Genomic DNA, 23,742 nt, shown 5'->3' on the forward strand with positions numbered 1-23,742 from the left:
TGGTACAGACAAGTCTGACATAGTATACAGGGGTTGAGTCAACCATGACAAGAAGACATGGAAACGACGCACCAGCCCAAGGATCGTGATGTTAGTCCAACTCTCCATGGACCCTAAAATCCGCGAGGCTCGTAGGCAAGAGACGACCCATATCGATGATCCAAGAAAAAAGATTCTCCGACACGAAAGGTTTGCCAGTCTTCCACGTAATGGTCCTCTGCTAATTTTTCACGCTCGCAATGTCGCGGTACCACCGTTGGAAGGGAGCTCTCAGACCATGATGGAGTTCGGATAATGAAGGCCCTGGCAGTCTTCGATAAGCCACATTCCGATGCACTTGGAGTCGGTGCAGGTGGCGCTTCCGCATGTTTTTGGCAGGGTGTTGAGGATGGAGGATGGTGGGCAGTGTGAGGGGCGAGTGAAGAGCGCACGAGCCTTGCCTAGGTAGGTGATAAACTATGACAGAATAAGAAGAAAATAGGAGTAATTCTCACCGTCCTTCCTAGTTTCTAAGATGATGGTGAATAGCAAGACATAGCTGACTTCTTTGTCGAGAAGGAGGGCGCGGGCGCGGATGCAGAGGTCGACTCGGTAGAAACAGGGGTTATGACCATGTACTGTGGCGGCGACATGACAGACTATGCAACACTTGGGTTCAGCTGGAGAATCGGCAGAGCAAAGATTACCTACATGTCATCTCACATTCTTCCTTCGTCTATTTATCAGCACTCAGCTTCACCCAGTAATCCATCGCAAGCCTCCTCGAGTTCCTTATCCCAGTCTGCATATAATCGGAATGTCGCCGCAAAGTTGTGCATATTCTGGAAAACCCATACATCTGTTATAGTTATTAGTCCATGAATTCAATTGTTATTGTCAATGTTACGTTTTTCTTTTTTTTTTTTTGAAAAGAAAAAAAAAAACATAGGACTCGGACCTGCCACGCGGATGCGTTGGCCCTCACCAACTAGTTCATCTCTTCAAAAAATTTTGGCTTTTACCTCCCTTCAGAAGTAAAAGCCTGGACGTCCTGGAGGGGCGGTTTCTCTCTGTCCTCATGTCTGCACCGCATCTTGGCCCATGCATCAAAACAGTTGTTGTCTCAACACTGACATTTACCTCTTCATCGGGGCAGCAGATCCTATCATCGCTCACTCGTCTCGAGACCATCAAAATATTAACAATTCCAAACACCACACGGAAAGACTTCTCAATCAACGTTCGCAGCAATATCCCTGAAAAAAGCATGTTCCTTTCTAATGTCGAGTTCGACGGCCCCGAGCAGCTTTACTCGCTCTTAAAACACTTTCCACCGGTGAAGGACTTCACTATGCAAGACTGGGAGGTCTTGAAGGTCATGGAGTGTCAGCTGCAGCTGACCATAGAGAATCTCCCTGAATACAACCATTGGGAGATTTGAATGGGAGGGTTCGGCATGAAATTTTGGCATGTAGCGTGTAATGGTTCCGAGTCTTTGGGTGAGTAGACAGTTAGTAATACTTGGAGGCCTAGAGAAAATTCTGTAGCTGAACCAGTTCTCAGTTCAGGGCGCGGTGACGGCGCGGTGCAGGAGGTGGCCAGCATCGCTTGAGTCTGTTTAGGTAACCTGCCGGCTCAGGCCACGGCATTCTCCGCGTCCATGTTTATCACACCAACTCAATGTTCATTAACATTGTTCGAACTCGCCGAGGTGAGCATTTAAAATGACGACATCGAGACTCGGCACGGCTCGCTACTAATGATCTGCTGGAAGAAGAATCTTGATGACTCCTAATTTCCGTCTGTTCTGCAATTGCTCCAGCGACTACTGACAGGAATTTCGGCCTGACATTCTCAACTAACCAATCTTTCCCAGTGACGCCGTCTCAGGACACGATGTGGCTTTTATCATTAAGTATTATAAAGGACTGTTTCTTCAAACTTGTGATTATTATTCGCCACGTCATGAGCTAGGGCCCCGAAATGAACCGGAACGTATTCCAGGCAGGACTTCTCGTGAGCACTGGTCGTCATTTTCCTGTCGCGGGGACCTCCGACTATCGGTTGTACACGTTGACAGGAAACGACGGTAGAGGTAGGCACGGCTCACCGAGTTGGGCGTACCCGATTGCCCGAGGATACGGTGCTACAGCCCTCACGACATCCTCTGTACTCCCGTAGGAATTTGTTTATTTCCTTTATCAAGTGTTATAATGCTCTATAACTCTATGTTGCCCTTGTGCGGCTCGCCGTTCGTCTGCTTGGTTTTGTCTTTTAACTTGTCTGGTGACAATGCTTCGAGAAATGTCTTTTTTCAAAGACCACAAGCTACGGACCGGTTTAGAGCTTATGCCACGATCTCATACTTTCTGCGTTCATCCTGCTTACGTGGCTCCAGCTTAAGCATCCACCTTTCCCGTACGATATTTGTATCCAGGAACATAACTGATTGCCGTGCACCATCTTTTCTCTTTCAACGACGATATCAGAACTCCTCGAGCTTCCTGCTGACGTGGTCGTAGAACTTGGAATATGACTACAACCCAATCAGTAACCTCTCCATCCACAAAATCTGGTGCCATGTGTACGTGAGAAGACGGGAGAAGGTCGCGTCCACTGGTAGCGCGCATCGCTGCCTATGGCTTCGTATAAAAACTCCAGGTTATTGACATGAACATCCAACAGACGGTCAGTCATGGCTCGCAACATGCTCTTCCGACTCCTAGCTCTCCTTTCGTCCTTGATCGCCATTTCCGGAGTGGTCACTCCCCGCGCGACTTGTAGCAATGGAAAAACCGTGTCTTCTGCTCAGGTTCGGAAAAATGGCTTTAGAATTGTCTCATGTGCTGACCTTCGTCGACAGTGTTGCATCTGGTTCGATGTCCTTGAGGATATACAAGTGCACATGTACGCTATAGCCTCCTACTACCACAGCTGCTTTTCACATTGTACTAACCTATACGAGGTATAACGGCGGTATCTGCGGTGCGCCATTTTCTCCCAAATTCATTGAGTATCATATCCACATGAGCGTGACGGCCTTCAGATGAAGTAGCGTCCGATGCTATACGTGTAAGTCCCCCCAGTTTATCCGGAGAATGTGGGTACTAAATGCATTCCATTCTAGTTACCTTTCCATGACGCAATTGGCTACTCCTCTTCTCTAATTGAACAAGGACTGTTTGGGTACGCGATTCTCTATCCCTGACGTACATGTACTTGATGTCGTTCTAGTGGCGGCGGCGCAGGTATTCAAAATTCGTCTCGAGAGTAGTACATCCGACCTCACCCTGGAGTTAGATGGTTCGATGATGTATTTTGCCGCTTCGGAACTGAACTATCCTCGTAATGCTGGTTTACGGACCATCGCCACCGTAGAACGGCCTTACGCTGAATTGTACAATGTTTCGTTTGGAGACATGTCAGCCCTAAGTACCTCTGCCTAGGTGACAACGCTCTTACTGATGAAATTACTGCAGGATCCAATTTGCCGGCGCCGTGGCTCTGCGCAACTGTCCAGGAGGTCCACGTTTACAATTCTTGGCGGGCCGTCCCCCAGCCACAGCTGCGGCACCGAATAACGGTCTACTTCCAGGAGCGGAAGAAACCGTCGATGTGCTACTTGCTAGAATGGCGGATGCGGGGCTCAGTCCTTCTGATTTGATTGACCTTCTTGCCTCACACAGCGTGGCATTTCAAGAGAAAGTGGATCCAGTGAGTGTGATCAATATTAATACAATATGGTGGGGGGAAAGCGCTTTAACCCATAATGATTTAGAGCATTCCCTTCACTCCTTTCGACTCTACCCCTACGATTCTAGACGCGCAGTTCTTCGTTGAAGTATGTCGTTCCCTCAACACTACGGATGATCTTATTCAATTCATCAGACATTGTTGAATGGCACTGACTGGCCCGGAGATGGTGAACACGTCGGAGAAGCCAAATCTCCTCTTGATGGGGAGTTTCGCCTGCTTGCAGATCACCGACTTGCTAGGTCCGACGATTTTAGCCCTTCCAATAGAACTCGCTGATAGTGCTCTTGAAGAGATCTAAGGACCGCATGCCATTGGCAATCGTTGATCAGTACGTCTTGTGCTTTACATAGATCAAGCCCACCTACTCACGCTCTTCACGGCAGGTCACCCAGAATCTATCGCACCCCGGTTCAAAAGAGCCATGGAAAAAGTCGCAGTGATCGGACAAGATGTCAACTCTCTCGTTGATTGTTCTGAAGTCATTCCGGAACCTGAGGCATTCGAGGTGCCTCTGCCTCATCTGCCGGCTGGAAAGTCACTTGAGGACATTGAAGCTTCCGTTCGTTGGCGTGGGCTTATGAATATGTCCTGGAATTCTGATTGTTCCTTGATTTTCAATAGTGTCCTGACGTGGAGTTTCCGCACATCACGGCTGATCCTGGTGAGCGTCTTCTTCTGCTTATAGCTCCACAAGAATCTCATGAAATGCGGGAAAGGTCCTAGTACGGCAGTTCCTTCACCCACACAGTACGTCTTATAAAGGTTATCCGATGTAGCTCTCGACTCATGACTGCTTCCGTTAGCATCGAGAATGATCGTTTGCCACTCCAGTCCAATTAGGTATGTCATATCAACTCGTCTGATTACGTCTGAAAGTACATCTATATACATAGTTGCGGTGAATGATACATCTAGTCCTGTCGCGTGCCTTTGCAAAAATATCTACGCACATAATTTATGACAACGTGAGAGAAAAAGTGGAACATAAAAGCAGTCATAGCCGACATTCTGAGAGGAAGCTGCATGGTAATGTCATACCTAAAACTTTCCTACCAACCTTCCGAGCACTAGATGACGAACTATAAGCATCAACACCACGGTGAGAACTATAGTGCTTCCTGTATTCAATAATCAGCAAAACCCCGAGCTAAGACGAGATGAACTGAAGCACCTGCATGTATCCGACTGCTTCGAATCCTCCGGTTGCACTGTATATTGCGCCAGAAATCGGCGGACCAGCTAATGCACCAGACGCAGCGATGGTCATGGCCATTCCCAGTCTTCTTCCGAGGTCGTCCATATCACCGAGCTCAAAGATAGGTATCAAAAACGACGAAATGTAAGCACCATTGGTAAAGCTAGGCAGGTGATGTTGAAGGTACGTTTCTCGAGCCGCGGAGAATGAACGCACCCGTAAGTATTGCAAATAGCAATGATAGAAGGTTTGTCTCGTGCAAATGGCCAGGCATATGTCAGCAAGCCGGCTGCGAGAGTTACGGGAGCCATATAATTCACAGCACCTGAATTTCAGTAGCTCAGAAGTACACAGAAGAGATCAGCGATGCGGGACGAACCAAACTTGTCTGTGAGAATTCCAGCGACTATACGACCCAAACCCGATGCTGATTTAAGGCTCAGAATCAATTCAAACATAAAAAAGAGATGCGTACCGGCATTGGCGATAGAGACAAGATAGAACGAGAAATCAGAAGATATACCAACTGATATGGAACTGATGTCGATGTATGTCAAGACTTGGGAAACTGTAGCCAGTATATTCAATTGATTCAATGGGGGTAAAACTTACCAGTGTATAGTCCAAGAAATGTCGTGAAACCTGAAATGCAGTAAATAGTGTATGGAACGCTCTTAAAAGCGTCCAGGTTCGCAAGTCCTCCCTTAACACGTACAGGAGGGAGGCGTCGTTCTAGAGTCAAGTTTGCTATCCCAGTACTTAATATGAGTATGAACCCGATGATCCGCATGGTCCATGGAAGTCTGTTAATGAAGTTAGCGAGTGGGAAACCGCACGAGATGACTTACCCAACGGCGGGTATAAGCATGCGTGCGGCAATTGGGAATACAGTTCCCCCGACAGAAGAGCCGCAGGCTGCTAAGCCCATAGCAAGGCCCCTCTTGCGCCGGAACCAATGGCCGATGATACTATTGGTTGGACCAAATACCATTCCACATGAAAGCTGGTATCCAATTCAGTATCAAACATACAGGCCAGAGGAATAGGAGCATACTCCGATGGCAAATCCTTGACAGAGCAGAAGCTGCCAGTATTTGGTGCATTCACCTACGAGAAATGTGGCCCCTACAAGAAGAATGCTAGCGAGAAAATAGGGTATCTTGAAATATCCAAGATCGAACATTCGACCAGTGACCAAACCAGGCAAGAAGACGAGGGAATACTGGAATGTCAACAATTTAACTTCGCCATGGCATGATAATAAAAGAATACCTGTATGGATCCTATCCACGCGCTGAATACATGTTATAAACATGACGAATTAGAGAAACCCGTGCATACATTGTAGAGGCACTAGAGTGTGACAAAAGACCCTCCTCGTAGTAGGCTTGAAACACCTGCGAGAGACGTCAATTCTACCATGGATTCAAATGCCCAAGAGTTACTCACACCCCATGCATTTACATAACCGAAACTTGTTATTGAAATGAACAACAAGCACCCGTACGACGCTATCAAAAGCTCACGTCGAAAATGCGCTGCACATTGCCTAGGAATTATGTGTTCAGCCTTTAGAAGCAAAGAAGGGAATACACTAGAATGCGCCTACCCCAAGCACAACTAACCATGCCCTCCATCCGCCGTCAGGGTAATCCGCAGCGAGGGTAGCCTGTATATCGGCATCTCTGTTGTTTTTGTCTGCCCGCTGTCCTGCCGTAGATTCGTCTGCAGTCTTTTCATCGACGGTTCCTGGCGATTGGGTACTGGAATTGTGCATGATGGAATTGAGCAGGGTTGTCGAAGAGCAATGAAGCCCATCGCCGCTACCTTTATATCTGTTAAGGTTTATGCCTCCGATGGGGGCTTCTACAGGATACGAGCTGAAATTCGATATACATTTGCGTAAGAACCTTCTGATGTGACTTCAAGAAGTCTAGGTACGGGGGACTTTCCGGTGCTCCATCAACATGGATGCTGATAATTGGAGCTTAGAAGGACGAGAACTGTGTGGGTGCGAAGCAAGGAATGTCAGATTTAGTAGGCGCCGACGCACCCACATGATGCCGCTTGTTCAATTGCAGCTGATCATCAACCGAAGCCGAGTCGCAGCATACGGCGCCCTTTCCATTGTAAACATCTTTGTGCATCCTCCCACCTATCGGTGATCTAAAGCGCAGGATAGGAATGGACGTGGTGCCAAACTAGATTGCAGGTTGATCGCCCTTTCTGCCGGCCTTCTTAAAGTCGTTGTGGTCGGCCCACTTCCGAAGCCTCAGGGTTATATAAGATTTCAAGTTCTTTTAGGCATACTCGAAGAACTTATCTTGAAAGCGTAGAACCTTGTAGGCAGACTTTGATAAAGAAGTCGGGTAGCGGTTTCCCAAATTCCTGACTTAAAGTTTTCTTTCCTTGACGGTCCAATTCCTATCGCGAGGAGTCTTACCTTTGCATGCTCGTTTATTACATGTAAAACCCATATCGGTGCTCATGTCAGGAGCAGACTGTCAGATTCCCTTACGTGAAATCCGCTAACAGTGTCCATTAGATAGACCCAATGACATTCGATAGTCGATGACTGCACGCAAGAGATGAAGGGGCATGAAAAAGGCGAAGGTCTGGTATTATTCCCTGAGTGCGTTTTACCCTTCAGGAATCTTGATGCAGGGGGTAAAGATATTAGTATTTATATAAGGATTCATTATTTAATTAACAAGAGCTTACCGAATTGATACACCAGGCAGGTAGGCTGAATTGGCGTCGTTGTGAATCTTCCCAGGCCAGGTCAAAGCTAACAAAGTCAGGGTCAGAGTTTTCAGATCTCATGAAGAGCAGCGTTTCTAGAGAGGACATATTGTGCGGGGGAAAACATCGTCAGAGAATGGAAGCTCTAAGCTAAGAACAGACTCGTTTCTTGACAATGAGACAGCAGAGAAGTTGATATAACCTGAACGGAAAACAACTAACGAGGGCGCTGCCAATGTATAAATCGCTTGCCGCAACATGGACATAGCCCCACCATTAGCACCAAAGTAAGTATCATTGGATGTAAACGCATTGGATTGCATATAACTGTGGCCAAGAAGTACATTGAAATATTTTGACAAACTTCCTACATAACATACCGATGTCCACTCCAAGTCTAATCATCTAAAAGGCGAAGAATCACGTAGGGAAGGTACCCAGGGTGGAACAGAGTCTGCTTCTGCTTCCCCTTGTTTTTCTTCCCCTTTGGAACTGACTCTTCGGGGGCGGCATCAGGAGCAGGAGACGCACTAGAACTCGAGGTCGCACTCCAGACCGTCTGAGGGGGTGGTGTTGAGGTGCCCAAGATGTTCCTCAGCGACGTGTTGCCACCGATGAGCGGTTTGGCCCTCGGAGCTGTGCTTGGCAATCCCGGGAAGGAGGCTTCATTTAGCTTGGGAGGAGGAGGACGGGGAGCTTTGGCTGATGGGCCAGGAAGAGAGCTGGGTACGAGCGTGGGTCCGCGGGATGCTGAGGCGCCACCAGTGGACCACGGGGTCTTGTGCTGAGGTTGACGGAACGCGGGAGAAGAGGAAGACGCTGTCTGTGATGATAAAGGAGGGAATCTGGCGACAGCCGTAGGGGCTGCTGACAATGTCGACGACGACGACGCTGCCCTGGCGACACGATCAAGAACCTGCCGAGAGGACTGTTGGGAAGAGCGCGAGCCAGTGGAGTGTTTGGCGTTCAGTACACGACCAGATGTAATACCAGCGTACTCATTGCCCACCGAAGATGGAACAAGATCCGGGAATTGACGACGTTGCTACAATCATTTAATTAGGAAGGCATCGAAAAAAGGTTAGACAAGATCGATTACCTCAATCTCAAAGCTCTTCCATGACCTCAAAATATCTTGCTTCTTCTCGTCTTCTTCCAGAAGGTCGACGAATGCATTGATGATGCTAGCCGTGTGCTCAAGGTGGCAATCCAGTACGTTCCATATAGTTGAAATCAAGTCTTTGGCGCTCGACTCAGATGCACGGTATCCTCGGATCGCTGCCCTCACAGCCGGCATAGCCGTGGTAGGATTGGCTGCAAAACTCTGTAGGCGAGCGAGAAACGCCGTGTGTTTCCTGAGATGTCCGAATGAGAACGCACACAATATGAAGAAGGATCGCTTACTCTAAGATGGCAGGATCGACAGGCTCTCGGGTAGGAGAGGGAGAAGAGCGGCGGCTTACCACCGGCGGTGTAGGAAGCGACGTGGTACTCGCGTTGTCATTCGTCGTCAAGCTGGCACCGAATCCCTCTCGTCTTCTCCCTGCACCCGGTGGTCTGGATGGACCAGGCGCAGAAGGGGGTGGCTGACGCGGGGGAGGTTCCCTTTCGTGTTCTCGATCCCTTCGGCCTCCACCTCTTCTACTAGGTGTATCCTCAAACTCAAACTGAGCAGGCACACGTCGGGCATCCTTTTTGTCTCGAGAGCTCATGTCGGCGCCATGTTCCTCGACCATATGAGCCTTAAGATCAAGCGGGGTGTTAAACACGACGAATTTCTGGGCTAGACAGGCGCCCTGCATGCATGGATGATGGGCATTATTAAAGTGGCTTTCCTGCAGAACCGGTTAGCAGCCCATTGCCAACTGTGCAAATAAATGACTGACCAGACTCTCGTAGTTCTGGAAACTAGTGAACGAAGGTAAATAAACATACAGCCTATATAAAAGAATGGGAACCTCACTATTGATCTCTGACACCATTTCTCTTGCATAGGAAGCATTCCTCGTGTTTCTCTCGCATATGCGAGAAAAGTTCATCACCGTCGAAGAAACACTCTCGGCAAAACTGACACAACGGGTGCACACCACCTTCAATTTGATCAGGCGAGACTTTAGCTCGATGATTCATCGACGGAAGGTGAGCAGCTAGCTGGGGGAACGTGTATAAAGCATGTTCGTGGGCGAAGACCTTCTTGGACCGTATACAGAGATCGCTGGAGCGAATGATGAGAGAAGTCATACTATAACTGTCAAAGAAGGTCATACCACATCAATTTATTATGCGTTGCACGGACGTGCAGCTTAAGATCTGCCCATCCTTTTGCGATGAAGTCGCAGTCCGCGTCCGGGCAATTGAAACGAAGAAGAATGAGCGACTCCTGCATCATTTCCTCAGTTTCGAATGATATTGACAGTCGGGCATCTTTATACGGGGTCGATTCATCCGTAAAGGACAAGAACGGCGCGTCTTCAGATGTCGTGAAGATTACTGTTGACTGAGGTTCCTAGAATCGATGTGAGAATCTGTAGATAACTTGGAAATGCGGAATAAATCCTACCTTGCAGAATGTACAGTCGTTCTTCTTATACAGTGCTCTAAGTCGCAAGGCGCAGACATGGCAAGTGCGATGGTTGCACTGTGATACTGAATAATACTTGACTGGCTCAGCGCAAATCCAGCATACAGCGTCGTCACCCGTATCTTCTTGAGTGGAAGCCTCATTAGCTTTCCCATCTTCAGCAATTATTTCCTTCTCCGTTTGCTCGACTGCCACAGGTCCAGATTCGGTGCCGCCATTCGTATCGGTGTTCTGCGGTTTCCCTCTAACGTTTCCCCCTCGGCCCCGCTGACGTTTACGGGTTCCTTTTGTCCCTCCAGATGCAGTACGAACTTGTGCTATAGCAGTTGCAGACATTTTCAGAAAGCAGTGGTGGACGAGCGAGAGAAAGATCAACGGCTCGGATTTTACTTCAGTCGGAGCCGGCTATTTAGTGGCAGTGCCATGTCTTAGTCAGCACGTTCTCAGAGTCAAAATTGAAACATTTATTTAAAAAAACATCAAATAAAAGAGCTACATCATTGCAAGATAAAAATGAAAATATTGAAGAATAGAAAGTCAATCACGAAGAATCATCTGAATCACCTTCACCCTCCATGGCCTCACCCTCCCACCGGATATTCTCAATACCATTATGTGGTATCTTGTTCTTCATCCACCTTCCTTCCAAGAAATCAATCCTACAAAGTCCCGAGCCCGTCGCAGAAGCCAACAGTCCCGCTGACGCCAGACCGTTGCCTTCATTCCACACTACACGCTGAATACCAACCTGCCGAGGCCACGATCCCGTACTCGTGCTGCCCGGATTCTTTGTCCTATCAACGGTCTCTTGCGGAAGAAACCGTTCTAGCATCCGGAACTCCTTCGATTTGCGACTATAGTCCAGCTGGTATATCCTGTGGACGAAGAAGGGCTATAAGAAGAAATTGTCAGCGAACCAAAGGGGAGAATGCTCGGGCTAGACGTACAACCGTACCACCCCTCCGCGTGGACCTCAACATATTCGTTGTCGAACATGCTCCATCGGCAGAAGCCACAGCAAGTTGTGGATGATAGTCAGATGCGCTCAGACACTGATACGAGGAGTGTGAGTCATAAGCGAACTTCGCAGAACGGCGTGAGACAAACCCAAACAGGCCCTTGAGGTTCCATTAGAGTATGTCCTCTCCCGAGCATGCTGGGGGATGCAGAGTACGCTTTCACGATGTTCTCGTGGTCAATCGTAATGGGACCTCCCGCAAAAGGTGAGAATGCCATCGTGTTGATGACATCTAGCATTCAGTTAGATAAACGTGAACAGGAGAGAACGTCTATGATTTACCTCTTGTACGATTCATCACTGATCCTCGGCCGTCGCGTATATCTGTCATACATTCCATACCGTCATATCCGCCGCTGGCGATGACGGTGGGGTCCTGATCAATACGTGGTGTACCCGAAGGTGCACAAGGTGGTGCCCGTATCCATGCCACCGCGCGGATCGCAGATTGATGGACGGAAATATAATGCGTAGGAAGGAGGTCGGTGATGGGAGTGCTGTCTAGATACGATATTTCGTCAGAACGACTAATAGTGTAATATCGAACACATACTAGGATCATCCATAGATTTGAGAGCAGCTCCAATGTTGTATACAGCTATAATACCTTCGTACAGATGAGTCAGTGGTCACGCCAACTTGGGGACATGTATTCTCATTCTTACCATTCGCTGTACCGATGGCGATGACTTCGCTATTGGCCCAATCAAAGGTCCAGCATGCTGTCTCCGCCAATTCGATACGTAATACAGGCTGAGAAATACGAACTACAGATATAACGAATCAGCAAGAGCGGAGGAAAAGATATTGATTTACCGAAAACAGGCTCTGGACCGCTGCGCTCAAAGTCACCCGGGTCTGGTATTGCAAAGATTGAGAAAGATCCATCCTCGAATGTCCCAGCAAGTAATCCCAGTTTTCTCGGTTTCGAGTCACTGCCAGAAATCTGAGAACCTGTTAAAGACGGCCCAAGGGGGAAATCGAGTCACGTACAGCATCATGCGATGGGAGAGGACACCACTTCAACTCATACGCTGGGCCAGAGTCAATGCAAACGACGAGCTCGCAACTCAATCTTTCGGAGTCCAAGCACCAAATCTGGATGCAAGCATATGAAGGACGAGGTTCGCGAACGCCAATTTGAGGTGAATGTTCACTTGTAGGGAAAGGAGCGATGGCGAGATATTGCTTATATTGACGGCCTACGCGGGATTCGAGATAAACCAAGGAGAAACGCAGCATTTACTCTAACCTGGTCGGTCATCTGGATGGATTGGACACCAGTCAAGACCCCACGCAGGCGCCCCAGGATTGAACACATAGGATTTGCTTTCGGGGATGAACTCGGCTAGAGGAATATGTTAAATCTTCGTAAAGAAAACTTGAAAACGAAGTACCAATCTTTCGGGTCTCGTAGAGGGCCATTTCGACGCGAGTTTGAGAATCGAACGGACCAAAGAAACAGGGAACGGGAGGAGGAGGCTTCAGCGCGCCCTCTTCTGTCATTGTGGTATCAGAAGGAAGATACGGAGCAGCTTCCCTACCAAATGTTATTTTCACGACCAAGAAAAGGTAAAGGCGACGCGACGCACTCTTGGCTTAACACCTGCAGATCATTTTTCATCTTCACGTTGCGATACACAGTCGGCCGTCTGTCTGCCTCGACTTCAGCATCAGCAACACCCTCTTTGAACCACCCTCTATCTTCAATGAGCTCCCATAGTGGCCCAGCACCGACATTGTACCCCCAAGCCTTGTTGACGCGGTCAGTAATCCTGACATTTTGGGTAAAATTGTTGGTCAACATCGTTTGCGTCTCCATGAAGGGCTTTGGGCGAGCCATAAGACGTTCGACCTGTCCATCACGAGCATACAATGGTACCGCTCGGTGTCGATGATTCACGCTGGGCGTCGGAAGGACGTACATCTGCCGCCTGGACCCACCAGCCGCGCGAGGAGCATTTTTGGGCTTGACGACGGAATCTCCAGACTTTGCTTTGGGTTTGGGTTTCGGCTTGACTGGTTCTGGTTCTTCGAGGTCGATGTCCATGCCTGCCGTCGTCGTCTTCTTCGTCGAGCTCATCCGTTTCATCCTCTTTGCCGTCTTTGGCGTCCTTTCCTGGCGCAAAGTCGCTGCCACTTGAGGCGTCTTCAAGGTCAACGATAGATGGTCCGGCACCATCACCGTCTGTGTCATCGAGACCAGCTAGAGCGCTGTAGCTCGGTCGCGCTTTTCGAGGGCGGAGTTGGCGGCCCATAGGGAAACTTTGAATAAGTTGCTTCTCGAATCGTGGATCCGAAGTCTCCGTGGCAATGTATTAAGTACTGTTGGGGTAATAGGCGCAGCGGTCGAAGGGAACGTGGTGGTACGGCTCGAACAAGGTATATTCCGTGGGGATGGTGGTAGTAAGAAACCAAGATTTTTCGGTACCAATGATCGGCAGCTCGAGTAATGACGGTCAAAATAATGTAAAATAATACGGTGGCTGGTGAAACCTCTATCCTCAACAAGTACTGATTCCTGAAAATGTTTTCTACTGGAATTTATACGCATACTTCCTCGAATGTTTGTAATTATAATCAATGACTGGACCCGGCCGTTCCTGATTGGGACCTTGTGCCGGTGCCAACACCAACACCAACTACGCACTTCCAAATACAATAACTCTACGAATAAATTATCCTATAGTATAAATGTCCCGTTTCTTTAACCACAGGTAATATTTCATTCAACGTCGTCGTCGTCATCCTCGTCCTCTGTCTCCTCTACATGACTCTCCCGCGAAGGAGTGGGCGGAATAAGCCCACCACCCAACGTCCCGCTCGCGTTTCTCGCTAGGCCAAGGCTATACATGGCACTCAAAGTTCTTGGCCTCGGTCCCCGATTCTCCACGGACACCGAAGAAACAGGCGGGGAGAGAGGCATCGACACACGCAGGCCCAGATTTGTGTAGGGATCCTTTCGCGTCTGGAAGTTCATAGATTGCGCTTGTCGCAGCTTCGGATTGGTCATGACGCTCCCGAATGTCGTAGCAGAGGGACTCGAGGGACGGGATGTCCAGGACATCCATCCAGTAGCAGCAGAGGAAGGAGATGGGGGTATAGGCGAAAGAAGGTCGGGATCATGTATAGCTCGCTTGATAGCAGCAATATCATGCTGTATATCATCTAGCTTCTGAGAGAGAATCTGCTGTGCTCTCTTTACAGCTGGATCAGAACCCGAAATGAACGCGTCAATTTGCGCTTCCACCTCCTTCAAGGTTGGCGACTCTCCGGATTTATCGGCTAGCGCTCCGGGAACAGTTAGGATTGTCTCGAACCCGTGCACGAGAAGAGCCTCATCGGCGATACGGATTTCCAGTTCGACACGAGCGTCTTCTGCATAGTCGTTCAGCCGTTCCGTTGCCGTGTAAAGGACCTGACTGGAGTTGGTCGCCGATAGTTGGTTCTTGAGCTCTTGGAGTGCGTGATGACAATCACGGAAGGCCCGTTGCATATCATCGTAACGCCGACTAACCTGCTTGAGCTCTGCAAGTAAAGACGGATCATCTTTGGTCGGAAACGGTACGGGATCTGATGCAATCAAAGTGGAGGATGAAGATGAGGATTCGGAAGGAGTAAGTTCATCGAAGACAGATATGGACTGCGACGCTAGACGAGGAGAAGGTTGGTGAATGTCTATCATCTTCGATTTGTCCTGGGGAGATTCCGATTCCCCTGCTTTCTCTGCTGCCCTGTCCTCTTCAGGGTCGTCTCTCATCTCTTCCGGAGCTGGCGGTTCAGGGAGATTTTTCTGATGAGCCGGAGTGGGAGGCACCACAACCAGCTTCTCCAACTCGAGTCTCCGAGCAGTTTGTGTCCGTAACTCTTCAACCAAAGTTTCTACGGCATTCTCAGTCACAATGATCCGGCCCATAGACTCGGAGGGGCCATTGAGGTCTGCTGCAAACGCGTGAGCATCACGAAGCATCCTCTCCAAAAGCGTGCTCGCGTCATCTCCTCGTTCGATGCCTTCTTCAGCACGTAACGCCCACCGCCGAAGCCACTCCTCGATGCTCTCTTCCCGAGCAACCATCCGAATTCTTAACGAAACCTCTCTGCGGCGACCGAATGCCTCTCGCATGACGTCCCCACCCACTTCGTCCAGCGCAAGCCTCAGTTTCTCGGTATCGGCACGGGACTGATCGAGTTGGGAAGACAGTACAGATATCTGTGTACTCAGAGTATTGACCGTCGCAGCATGTCTTTCCTTCATGGATACAAGTGAAGCCTGCAAACGGTTCGTAGCCGATTGCGAGAATTTCCTGTGAGTTACGTTCAGAAACCGGGTGTCTGTTACAGAGTAAAGCGACGTACATGTATCTTGACACCATTTTTGCGGCCGAATTATCTTCCAGTTTCAACTTCTCTAGCTCGGCCAGTGCTTTCGCGAGTTCTACCCTATCGTTCTCCTTGTTTCTCATCTCCACCTCATACTTGGAAAGCACAGTGGCAAGTTCGCCTTCGAGGTGATCCACTTTGGCTTTCAGCTCCTCGGACTCCAAAGAAAAGTCGTCGAACAGCTTATGGATGCCAGACTTTGCTTCGGAAAGACTTGTATTCGGCGGTAAACGGGGCGACATGGATGTCTTCCCATCGAGTGAGCGAACGTAATCAGCATACTCGTTCACAACGAGGTCGGACATCTTGTTGTGCTCCAGTGCCTCTCTGAGCTGCTTCTCCAAGTCCCTTTCCCGAACTTTGCCATCCTCCTCCCTCCCTCGGATTCTCGCAGCCAAAGCATATGCCCCTTCTGCAGCATCTTTTGCCTTGGTAAGCTCCGCGTTCGCATGGGCGAGTTCGGTCGTACGCTCCAGTAGGGCATCTTCTGTGAGCGATAATTTGTCCGACAGCCTCCTTAACGACAGCGTCAATTCTTGTGATTGGAGAACCGCTGGATGAGATTCGGAAGTATCTGGATGTGGATTAGCTCGAAGAACACTGAGTTCCGACCTGAGTACAGCATTTTCGCGTTCCAATTGTATGAGTCTCTCGTGCGAGTTGGAGGTATTCAGGGCTTGCCTCTGCAATTTCACAGAGGCGCTATGAGCTTCATCCTTTGGACATGAGCATCAACAGATGGTGAACCAACGAGAGCAATACCTGAAATCTGGATACAGCTGCTTTCAAACTGGCTAGTTCCAAGGATAAAGGGTGCTCATCGCTGTGCATTGTGCATAGCAAAGTAAAGTCCTTGAAATAGTACTGTATCAACGTGTAACCAGGAAGTTCGGGCCGTGTTCATTCGGAGATTCAATACTTTATCCGGCAACACGGCGGCGGTACTCAAAGCTAGCCGTCGAGTTGATGTTCTCATCCTTATGTATACTATCTCTGTATTGAATATTTTCGCCTCCCATCCTTAATAAATAGCAGCAATGCCTAAGTGCTAAGCCATATTACTTGCCCGGAGTCTGTTTATGAATTGCTGAGTCTAGAAGACTAGAACTAGCACATCAAAAAAATCTCAAATCTTAGTACACTGAATACAGACCTACGTAGCAACCGTAGTAGTACATACTTCCGGGATTGTTCAGTGATTTCTTCATCCACTCCAACAATATCCGGAAATACAAACACTATGATATCACTGTCCTAAGTCACTGTCCTTCTGCTTTATTATACCTCGTAGATACCAAAATCGTAAAGTAGTGTAAGATGTGCATATATTGATCGTGATCACAGAGTCGTATCGCCATGGCAGTCAGTCGCGAATGCTAGTGTCTGTAGTTTCCCGTTCACTTGTTTCATATTCCATTGCGTCAGGCGATCGTCTGGCTGTACAACACACGCCATATCCAGGACCTCAATCACCGTACCTTCGGCGGAGACGAAGCACGCTCGTCCAATACTCTCGTCCCACGCCGCCGCCGAGATACCCTTGTGGAAGAAATTGGGATAAGTTTTTTCGTTCACATCCCGGAACGAACCATAGACGAATTTGGGGACACCAATTCGGCCCTTCCGGAGAAGCGGCTCATCGGTCGGCAATGTGGGAGACGAGTATCCTGTAGGCAGCGCCTCGCGGCTTGTATATCGCATGAGGGATGTCATCTTGGGCGATATTGACCGGTCTTCCTGAGGTTGATGCCACGCGAGGGAACGGTACACCCCAGGAATGACCCGAGTTATGTCGGTGTCACTGCGATGGAGGGACTGCTGCGTGCAAGAGTCTCCGAGAGTGTATGCCCATAAATCAATGGTGTTATCTGTTCCGTATATCCGAGACTTGATCAACGAAGGCCAAAGATGATAATGCGTCATGGTGTTAGGTCGGGCGGAAGACATGAATATGGACAGAGGGGGCGGAGGATCATTGGAGTTCGAGCGCGTGGGATAGTCACCTTTATACGAGGGGCGGTAGTAATCAGAAATGCGAAAACTACGGACATAACATTCTGGAGCCCATACGCGTTCAAACGCGGCGGTCGTAGCGAGAGACTGGCTTCCGGAGTTGGGCATTTGGTAGAGCTCTATGGTGTTCCGGGGAATCAGACCGGGGTGCTGAAGTCTTCGGATGACTAGAATGTGGCTTTGGTCTGGCAGAACACGGACAGCCATTATGGTATGACGCTAGGAAGTATCAGTTAATATCAGACATCACAAAAAGAGATACGTGAGCGGCTCACGAAGTTCTCGAAATTCGGGGCTTTTCTGCAGAGAAGCAGGTGGGTTGTATGAGTGTGCAGATTAGCGATGGCGACTTTATCAGGCTGCTGGGTGATTACAACATATGGCACGCCGTTGCTTTCGAAAAGCGATGGATCGTACAATACCCGCCCAGAGGTGAAGGCCATGACGCGGTTCGAAGGTCGTTGGATACCAGAATGCCGCTTCTCGTACTCATCATCTCCTGGTAAGATATAGGGATCCGACAACGACTCCATGATGTGCAAGGGAGAGAAATAGCAATTGCACTCGTACTTTATGGGGTGCGCTTCATCAACGGGGGCGTGGTAAGTCAAAGTATCGAGGTCTGTTCTATAACGGATTTTCGTCAATAACAGCCTTCGATATACAAACGAGTAAAAACTTACAAGTGCCCTGTCGGTGTTCCATCAGCTGTCTTCTTCCACGACCGGCATACGTATGAAATCATAATGCCCGGCTGTCCATGATAGGTCATATATTTTGCATCGAGGTTAGATGCGCGCACATGGACCGGAATGTATAATACAGGGCGAACACCTTCCTCTTCTGGGTGCTCCATATTGACGATGATGATTTGGAATTGTCGGTATACGTGGTTGACTATAGAGGCGACGAGGTACTTTCCCCCCAACACCAACTTCAGTTCGAGTATTTGGGAGTACAACAGGACCCGAAACCGATTCACGACATGAGGTCGTCGTCGTCTGAAATTATCATCCAGGGAAATAGCGCGTGTGACCATTTGCTCGATCTCAAAATCGGTCTCCCGTTGGGAATACGCAAACGTGGGCCGGAAGGGAGGAGTATGTATGTTCATACGCGACATGAAGCGCTTCCAGATAACGGGTTCATGGGTCAAAAGGAAGAACATTCGGTTCACCTATAAATATCATGTTAAAGAACATTATTTCTCATAGGTGATTGACGACTAACCCTGCGAAGGCATATTATTTCTTCAACGCAGAGCAACGGAAATATGTGCTCGACAAAGGTGTCAAACGGAAGCCGTTGAATGTAACATATTGTGGGACATTGAGGATTCTTGTTGCGCAACAGAATATTAGAGAGGTAAGACGGTATAGCCCAGTTGAACAGCATCAAGAGCGACGCGTAGTAGGCACAGCAACGGTGTTGGACCTTTAAGAACGGTCCCGGCACCCATCGCAACGAACCAACAATGGCTATTGTGCAGAGGCATTATTGTTGTAGGCGACGACGCTGTCACGGTTATCAACGTCGTCGCTTGGGTCGTCGCCGTCCACAGCAAAGCAAAGCAACGCGGCATCAAAGCGGACCTTCAACACAACAATTGGATAAAATAAAAAAAGGGACCCTGTATGATTATCATAATGTTTACACGTAAGTACATAATAGACCGCTCTACCTAGTAGTACATACAATGCGAATAAATTACTCCATATAAATATCTACTTGCTCTTGACTCTCGCACGCCCTTCATTTTCAACCAAACATCGTTAGTACCAGTACCGCCGTCGCTACCATACCCTGCATCGCCAAAGGACGAAGTTATTGTTCCAGGTCTTGTCAAGCGGGCGGCTTCTCCTGCCTATGAAGATCCGACCAAAGCCCTTCAATTAGGCGTTCGTACTCGGCAACCTGGCCTCTCAGTGCTTCCACCTCCTTCCTACTATTATCGAGCTCGTCCCGCAACTCCCGCTCGAGGTCATTAGAAATCTCCTGTTGAATAACCCTCGCGCTCTCAGCAAGCCGGGATTTTTCAACTTCATCCACGATCCCTCTATAATCCTTCACCCACAGTTCGTTGATCTTCTGCACCTCCCTCTCATGTTCTTCCCGTAATATCTCCGTCTCCCGTTTGCTCGCATTGACTTCATCGACAAGGTCAACCACCAGTCGCTTGGTGAGAGCCTCCTTGCGATGGTGGGACGCGAGCGATTTGGCTAGGGAAACAACAGATTTGACTCGAGAACCCTTGATCTTGTCGCGCTCTTGCTTCAAGCAATCGAGCTCCTTCCGCTGTCGCCAGATGGTGTTGGAAAGCACCAGGCGATCGAGGAAGGCATTGAAGGCATTGTCCCGTATACCGTCCTCGACAGAGAGTAAAGCATCGCGGAGCTGGAGGATGATTGTATTCTGCGCCCATAGCTTGTTCGTAAAAAGGAGCCGTTCGGTGAAATGGGAAAAAGTGCTTTGAGACAACTTCTTTTGCAGGTCTAGCGATGAAGGTAGATGCGTATTATCTTGGTGGACGGGTGGGGGATTCCGAGAAGTTCGGACGACGGTATTATCGTCGTGCTTCGAATCCGACACGGAAACATCGGGTTGTCGCTGTTGCGATATGCGTGCGTCGGAAACAGGTATTGGCAGGTTGGGCACATTCTTTGATTCTCCCTGGGTTGCTACACGCAAATCATACAGGTCACTCCTGGATTTTCAATTACGATATGGAACGAGCGTCGCACCAGAAAAGGTATTCAAACGCCACCTCGTCGCAACGTGTACGGCGATATCGACGATAAGAAGGACGAAGAGAAAGAGAAGAAGGAAAAGCTCTGAGAGTTGGAAAGCATCGAACTGGTAAAAGGAATGACAGGACATGATAAGGATGAAGATGGAGGATAGAGGAGGGTATCGCACCACGTACATCGAAACATCTTGGGAGCAATATGTATGAACTGGGCCGCAAGGAAGCCTCGCTATTTCCATTCCGCAGGGCCGATTTTGATTAAGCCTGACTTGCGGCAGAACCGAAGTTCACGCATCCTCCGCGTGTTGGACACGCTTTCGGAACGGCGAAACATAATAATCAACGACGAAGCTGAGCGTACAAGAGCGTTTGCAACGACAGCAAACCGTCAGCAGCCAGCTGCGAAACCGTTATGTAGATGACGAGAATTTACTGTCCCCTGCACTAGACTCCGTGGCCGGAGATCAGAAGGTCCGAGTGACTGAGCGAGGTCGCCTAACTGGCAAATCTCGGCGCTTGCAGGTACGAGAACATACGGGCCGAGGAACACATGATAATAGCATGTTCCCATCTATGTCGTAAACGAGTCTATTTTCGCACAACGTGAAGGCAACCTGCATTCCATCTGTTCAAACTAATACATCATGCCAAGGATACAAATGGTATCATTGAGACTCACAGATCCGAGAGGATGTTTCTGGCCCAAAAGCATGAAAACCGATGGGGGTCGAATCTAACTTGGGTAAAGTTGTTGAGTATAGTGGGGCGTTGAGAAGCAATCAGAGCACTCGAAGCTTGAAGCTTGAAGTCTCCTGCCTTGAGTGGCATGCAGAGGGTCCGTACGAGGTCCACTTTTTCAGAAGACAAGCCATTTTCGACGCGTCCAGACTGGCAGAGAAGTATTGGGAGCTTTATCAAACAGCTCTGCATGGGAAGGGCGCCATGTACGAGATACCATCGTCGATCTGCGAGGGTTAGATATCATTCCGAGTCGCTCGGTATGTTTGCTTCAATAGATGGACCTGGTGGAACCTTGGAATAGTGGGTCAGCAGAGTCAATGGAGAGGGCTAGAAGATGAGGGTGGCCTGCCATCGGTTTTTCTTTCGAATCCTTCAACTCCAAATCCATATGTTGTTGGCATGTCCGTATACGAGGCTAATACCTGCTTTGAAGCAATCACGGTACGATCCGCACCACGGTCTGCGGTGTGAGCAAATGTGATTGCATTGAAGATTTCTAGAAATTTGCATCTTGAGTCGTATAAAACAACGGGCTTATACAACGATATGTCAGAGCATAACGGACGAAGACATCAACATTACCCGCCGCGGCGAATGTAGCCCCACGTGATGCCGATAGGGGCCAAACGCGTACTTCAAAGCGACGTGTATCCGGTAAGTACCGTGTACAAAATCCCATTATTCGTGAGACAAATTCATGGGAAGTCGGTTATATAAGTTCCACTGATACTATATCCACATAGTTTCTCACAACACAGTCTATTTTTGCTTACTAGTTACATATCCTCTGTGCTCCAAGTCTATCCTTCTGTCTTACGGTTCCACCTGTTGAAAGGGATTAGTTGAAATCCCCGATAACATAGCCTCTCATACGTACAAGTCTAAGAACAACTTCCATAGAATGGAGAACATGATGCTTTGCAAGCCATTCGCGATGATTCTGGTCTTGAGTCCTCGGCCGAACAAACCTTTAACTCCGTCCACAGCAATGACGGCACGAGCCGCATCCACATACCCGATCCGCGTCTCGTTGACTTGGCGATAGGTCTTCAGAACTCGTAGGGAGTTCGAGACGGTGTCTGAGACGACAGCGGCACAGAAACCAATGAAAGCCTGCCGAAGAAGTTTCTCAAGAAAGGTGGTAGGCGGAGGCAGAGTCTCGTCAAGGAAGTTGTAAGTAGAGAACCAAGGATAGTTCCCCACGAACGTGGCTACTGCAGTGGCCAGTGCACCATACCATAAGGATACGATTCCGTATTGTTTGACCTATATAAACCGGTGCCATTATGAGATGAGATGACGCAAGATGTATGGGGGCTTACGCGAGTTCTCAGGATGCGTATTCCGGGTTTGCCTTGGGTCTGCATAGTTGTCTTGACGGTATCGATGGGGGTAAGAAGGATCCTGAATGAAGCGGCGGCCAAGGAGACGAATATAGTCTGAATGTGGGGCGGAAGATTCTTCATATATGTGTTTGAGTTGAGGAGTGCGAGAATGCCAGCGTTGGCTGCGGTATCGCCAAAGCGAGATACAGGGCCTTGTACAAGAGCAGCTAAGAGCCCTTGATAATAACGTGTCCATCCGCCGTCATGATACAAGGTCAGGATAGCTTCGCCTGTTGAAGACCCATATCGGTATTGGTAGTTCATGACGGTACGAATAGGCTACCGAAGTGCTTATCAGCGTCGGCCAATGACACGTCAGTGAATCTTACCATTAGAGTCAACACCTGTAGAACCATCGCTGCATAACAGATTAGACTGAGGGCTGCAGCGTTTCGTGCAACGGAGGGTCATACCAGCAGCACCGCTCAATCCCCCACCTAGCGCTGCCTTCAGTGCCTTCTTAAAATCAAACTAGTCCATTGTTAGATACACCGAGTTGTTAAGATGCGAAGATACATACCGATACATCGTCGGCGTCGATGAAGCCTTTGATGAAGATGGCCAGGACGCCGACGCCGAGCAGCGTGGTAAACAGATAGAATAATATTTGCTTCCAACTACGCCCTTGTTTGACTATCTCACCATTAGGTTCGGTTGTATCGTATGCTAGCTGTGGGGAATCGAGAAGGGGCTGAGCCTCCGGGTCTGGCTGTGGGGACTTCGCGATAACGTCGCTCATGGTGGGGCTGAGTAAGAGACGCGACGGTAGTCACGGCCCGAATAAACGCGATCTTCGATCAGAATATTTACTTATTTATTTCTTTACAGCTTAGAAATCCTATTTTCCTCGCACATTGTAAGAACAAGTAGGCAACAACAATGTATCCTCCAGGGAACAGGAAAAATTATGCTGTTCTCTGCTACGGCTTGAGTTGACAAGCTCGAGTGTCTGTGTCATTGATATTTAGCTCTGTTGCAAGGCTAAATATCATTTTTCTACAGCATTAGAAGGGGCGTACCGAAATATGCTCGGTAACCCCAACTCTACTTTTGTAGCATATTGTGCAGTGCGCACTCAGGATAACGATCCCTAGCCCACCAGAACTGGCTTGGATAGTGCCATCATCGGAAACATCCGCGGAATACGGCCTGCCAAACTGGGTGCATGGTCCGTGCGCAATTGCGGCGTATAAAAGGCAAGAGCCA

At 48.8% G+C, this 23,742-nt stretch overlaps 9 protein-coding genes across 9 annotated transcripts; 2 read left to right on the forward strand and 7 right to left on the reverse strand.

Annotated features, from left to right (window-relative positions):
* Positions 1-908: 908 nt before the first annotated feature.
* On the forward strand, positions 909-1,591 carry EV420DRAFT_1745078 (uncharacterized protein; the record flags this gene model as incomplete). The annotated part of the gene is made up of 3 exons (XM_060480114.1): positions 909-1,364; positions 1,455-1,478; positions 1,527-1,591. The coding sequence occupies exons 1-3, from the start codon at positions 1,058-1,060 to the stop codon at positions 1,589-1,591; spliced, it is 396 nt and encodes a 131-aa protein (XP_060334796.1). The 5' UTR covers positions 909-1,057.
* Positions 1,592-2,588: 997 nt separating this feature from the next.
* Positions 2,589-4,575, forward strand: EV420DRAFT_1728150 (heme peroxidase; the record flags this gene model as incomplete). Its single annotated transcript, XM_060479869.1, has 15 exons — positions 2,589-2,791; positions 2,843-2,886; positions 2,945-2,964; positions 3,026-3,051; positions 3,107-3,165; positions 3,214-3,227; positions 3,280-3,400; positions 3,459-3,693; positions 3,758-3,820; positions 3,868-3,974; positions 4,026-4,063; positions 4,119-4,294; positions 4,357-4,396; positions 4,452-4,482; positions 4,539-4,575. Exons 1-15 carry the CDS (start codon positions 2,675-2,677, stop codon positions 4,573-4,575), a joined length of 1,128 nt encoding a protein of 375 aa, XP_060334797.1. The 5' UTR covers positions 2,589-2,674.
* Positions 4,576-4,577: 2 nt separating this feature from the next.
* EV420DRAFT_1518462 (major facilitator superfamily domain-containing protein) lies at positions 4,578-7,050 on the reverse strand. The gene is made up of 12 exons (XM_060472062.1): positions 6,540-7,050; positions 6,457-6,479; positions 6,380-6,404; positions 6,272-6,327; positions 6,203-6,224; positions 5,985-6,152; positions 5,779-5,933; positions 5,543-5,733; positions 5,352-5,489; positions 5,147-5,255; positions 4,899-5,093; positions 4,578-4,849 (listed from the first exon to the last, which is right to left on the reverse strand). Exons 1-12 carry the CDS (start codon positions 6,705-6,707, stop codon positions 4,774-4,776), a joined length of 1,326 nt encoding a protein of 441 aa, XP_060334798.1. The 5' UTR covers positions 6,708-7,050; the 3' UTR covers positions 4,578-4,773.
* Positions 7,051-7,833: 783 nt separating this feature from the next.
* EV420DRAFT_1518464 (uncharacterized protein) lies at positions 7,834-10,624 on the reverse strand (the record flags this gene model as incomplete). The annotated part of the gene is made up of 7 exons (XM_060472063.1): positions 10,233-10,624; positions 9,940-10,178; positions 9,636-9,887; positions 9,559-9,580; positions 9,077-9,507; positions 8,772-9,027; positions 7,834-8,717 (listed from the first exon to the last, which is right to left on the reverse strand). Coding segments are annotated over exons 1-7 (2,182 nt in total), but the record flags the coding sequence as incomplete, so codon positions are not given.
* A 64-nt stretch (positions 10,625-10,688) lies between these two features.
* On the reverse strand, positions 10,689-13,709 carry EV420DRAFT_1518474 (uncharacterized protein). Its single transcript, XM_060472064.1, has 12 exons — positions 13,412-13,709; positions 12,864-13,323; positions 12,669-12,811; positions 12,524-12,619; positions 12,265-12,473; positions 12,088-12,217; positions 11,937-12,038; positions 11,825-11,878; positions 11,554-11,772; positions 11,361-11,503; positions 11,201-11,305; positions 10,689-11,145 (listed from the first exon to the last, which is right to left on the reverse strand). The coding sequence occupies exons 1-12, from the start codon at positions 13,527-13,529 to the stop codon at positions 10,795-10,797; spliced, it is 2,130 nt and encodes a 709-aa protein (XP_060334800.1). The 5' UTR covers positions 13,530-13,709; the 3' UTR covers positions 10,689-10,794.
* EV420DRAFT_1760786 (uncharacterized protein) lies at positions 13,710-16,514 on the reverse strand. The gene is made up of 3 exons (XM_060480637.1): positions 16,414-16,514; positions 15,628-16,367; positions 13,710-15,575 (listed from the first exon to the last, which is right to left on the reverse strand). The coding sequence occupies exons 1-3, from the start codon at positions 16,480-16,482 to the stop codon at positions 13,997-13,999; spliced, it is 2,388 nt and encodes a 795-aa protein (XP_060334801.1). The 5' UTR covers positions 16,483-16,514; the 3' UTR covers positions 13,710-13,996.
* A 99-nt stretch (positions 16,515-16,613) lies between these two features.
* EV420DRAFT_1518476 (uncharacterized protein) lies at positions 16,614-19,327 on the reverse strand. Its single transcript, XM_060472065.1, has 4 exons — positions 18,895-19,327; positions 18,348-18,841; positions 17,940-18,291; positions 16,614-17,883 (listed from the first exon to the last, which is right to left on the reverse strand). Exons 1-4 carry the CDS (start codon positions 19,057-19,059, stop codon positions 16,990-16,992), a joined length of 1,905 nt encoding a protein of 634 aa, XP_060334802.1. The 5' UTR covers positions 19,060-19,327; the 3' UTR covers positions 16,614-16,989.
* On the reverse strand, positions 19,276-20,610 carry EV420DRAFT_1518477 (uncharacterized protein). Its single transcript, XM_060472066.1, has 2 exons — positions 20,406-20,610; positions 19,276-20,342 (listed from the first exon to the last, which is right to left on the reverse strand). The coding sequence occupies exons 1-2, from the start codon at positions 20,587-20,589 to the stop codon at positions 19,507-19,509; spliced, it is 1,020 nt and encodes a 339-aa protein (XP_060334803.1). The 5' UTR covers positions 20,590-20,610; the 3' UTR covers positions 19,276-19,506.
* Positions 20,611-21,812: 1,202 nt separating this feature from the next.
* On the reverse strand, positions 21,813-23,305 carry EV420DRAFT_1518483 (mitochondrial carrier). The gene is made up of 6 exons (XM_060472067.1): positions 23,057-23,305; positions 22,950-23,007; positions 22,866-22,894; positions 22,474-22,815; positions 22,029-22,417; positions 21,813-21,976 (listed from the first exon to the last, which is right to left on the reverse strand). The coding sequence occupies exons 1-6, from the start codon at positions 23,273-23,275 to the stop codon at positions 21,952-21,954; spliced, it is 1,062 nt and encodes a 353-aa protein (XP_060334804.1). The 5' UTR covers positions 23,276-23,305; the 3' UTR covers positions 21,813-21,951.
* Between the last annotated feature and the right edge of the window lie 437 nt (positions 23,306-23,742).

The sequence above is a fragment of the Desarmillaria tabescens genome (genome assembly GCF_030435595.1).
Source record: "Desarmillaria tabescens strain CCBAS 213 chromosome Unknown EV420scaffold_7, whole genome shotgun sequence".
In the NCBI taxonomy this organism is placed as follows: Eukaryota; Fungi; Basidiomycota; class Agaricomycetes; order Agaricales; family Physalacriaceae; genus Desarmillaria; species Desarmillaria tabescens.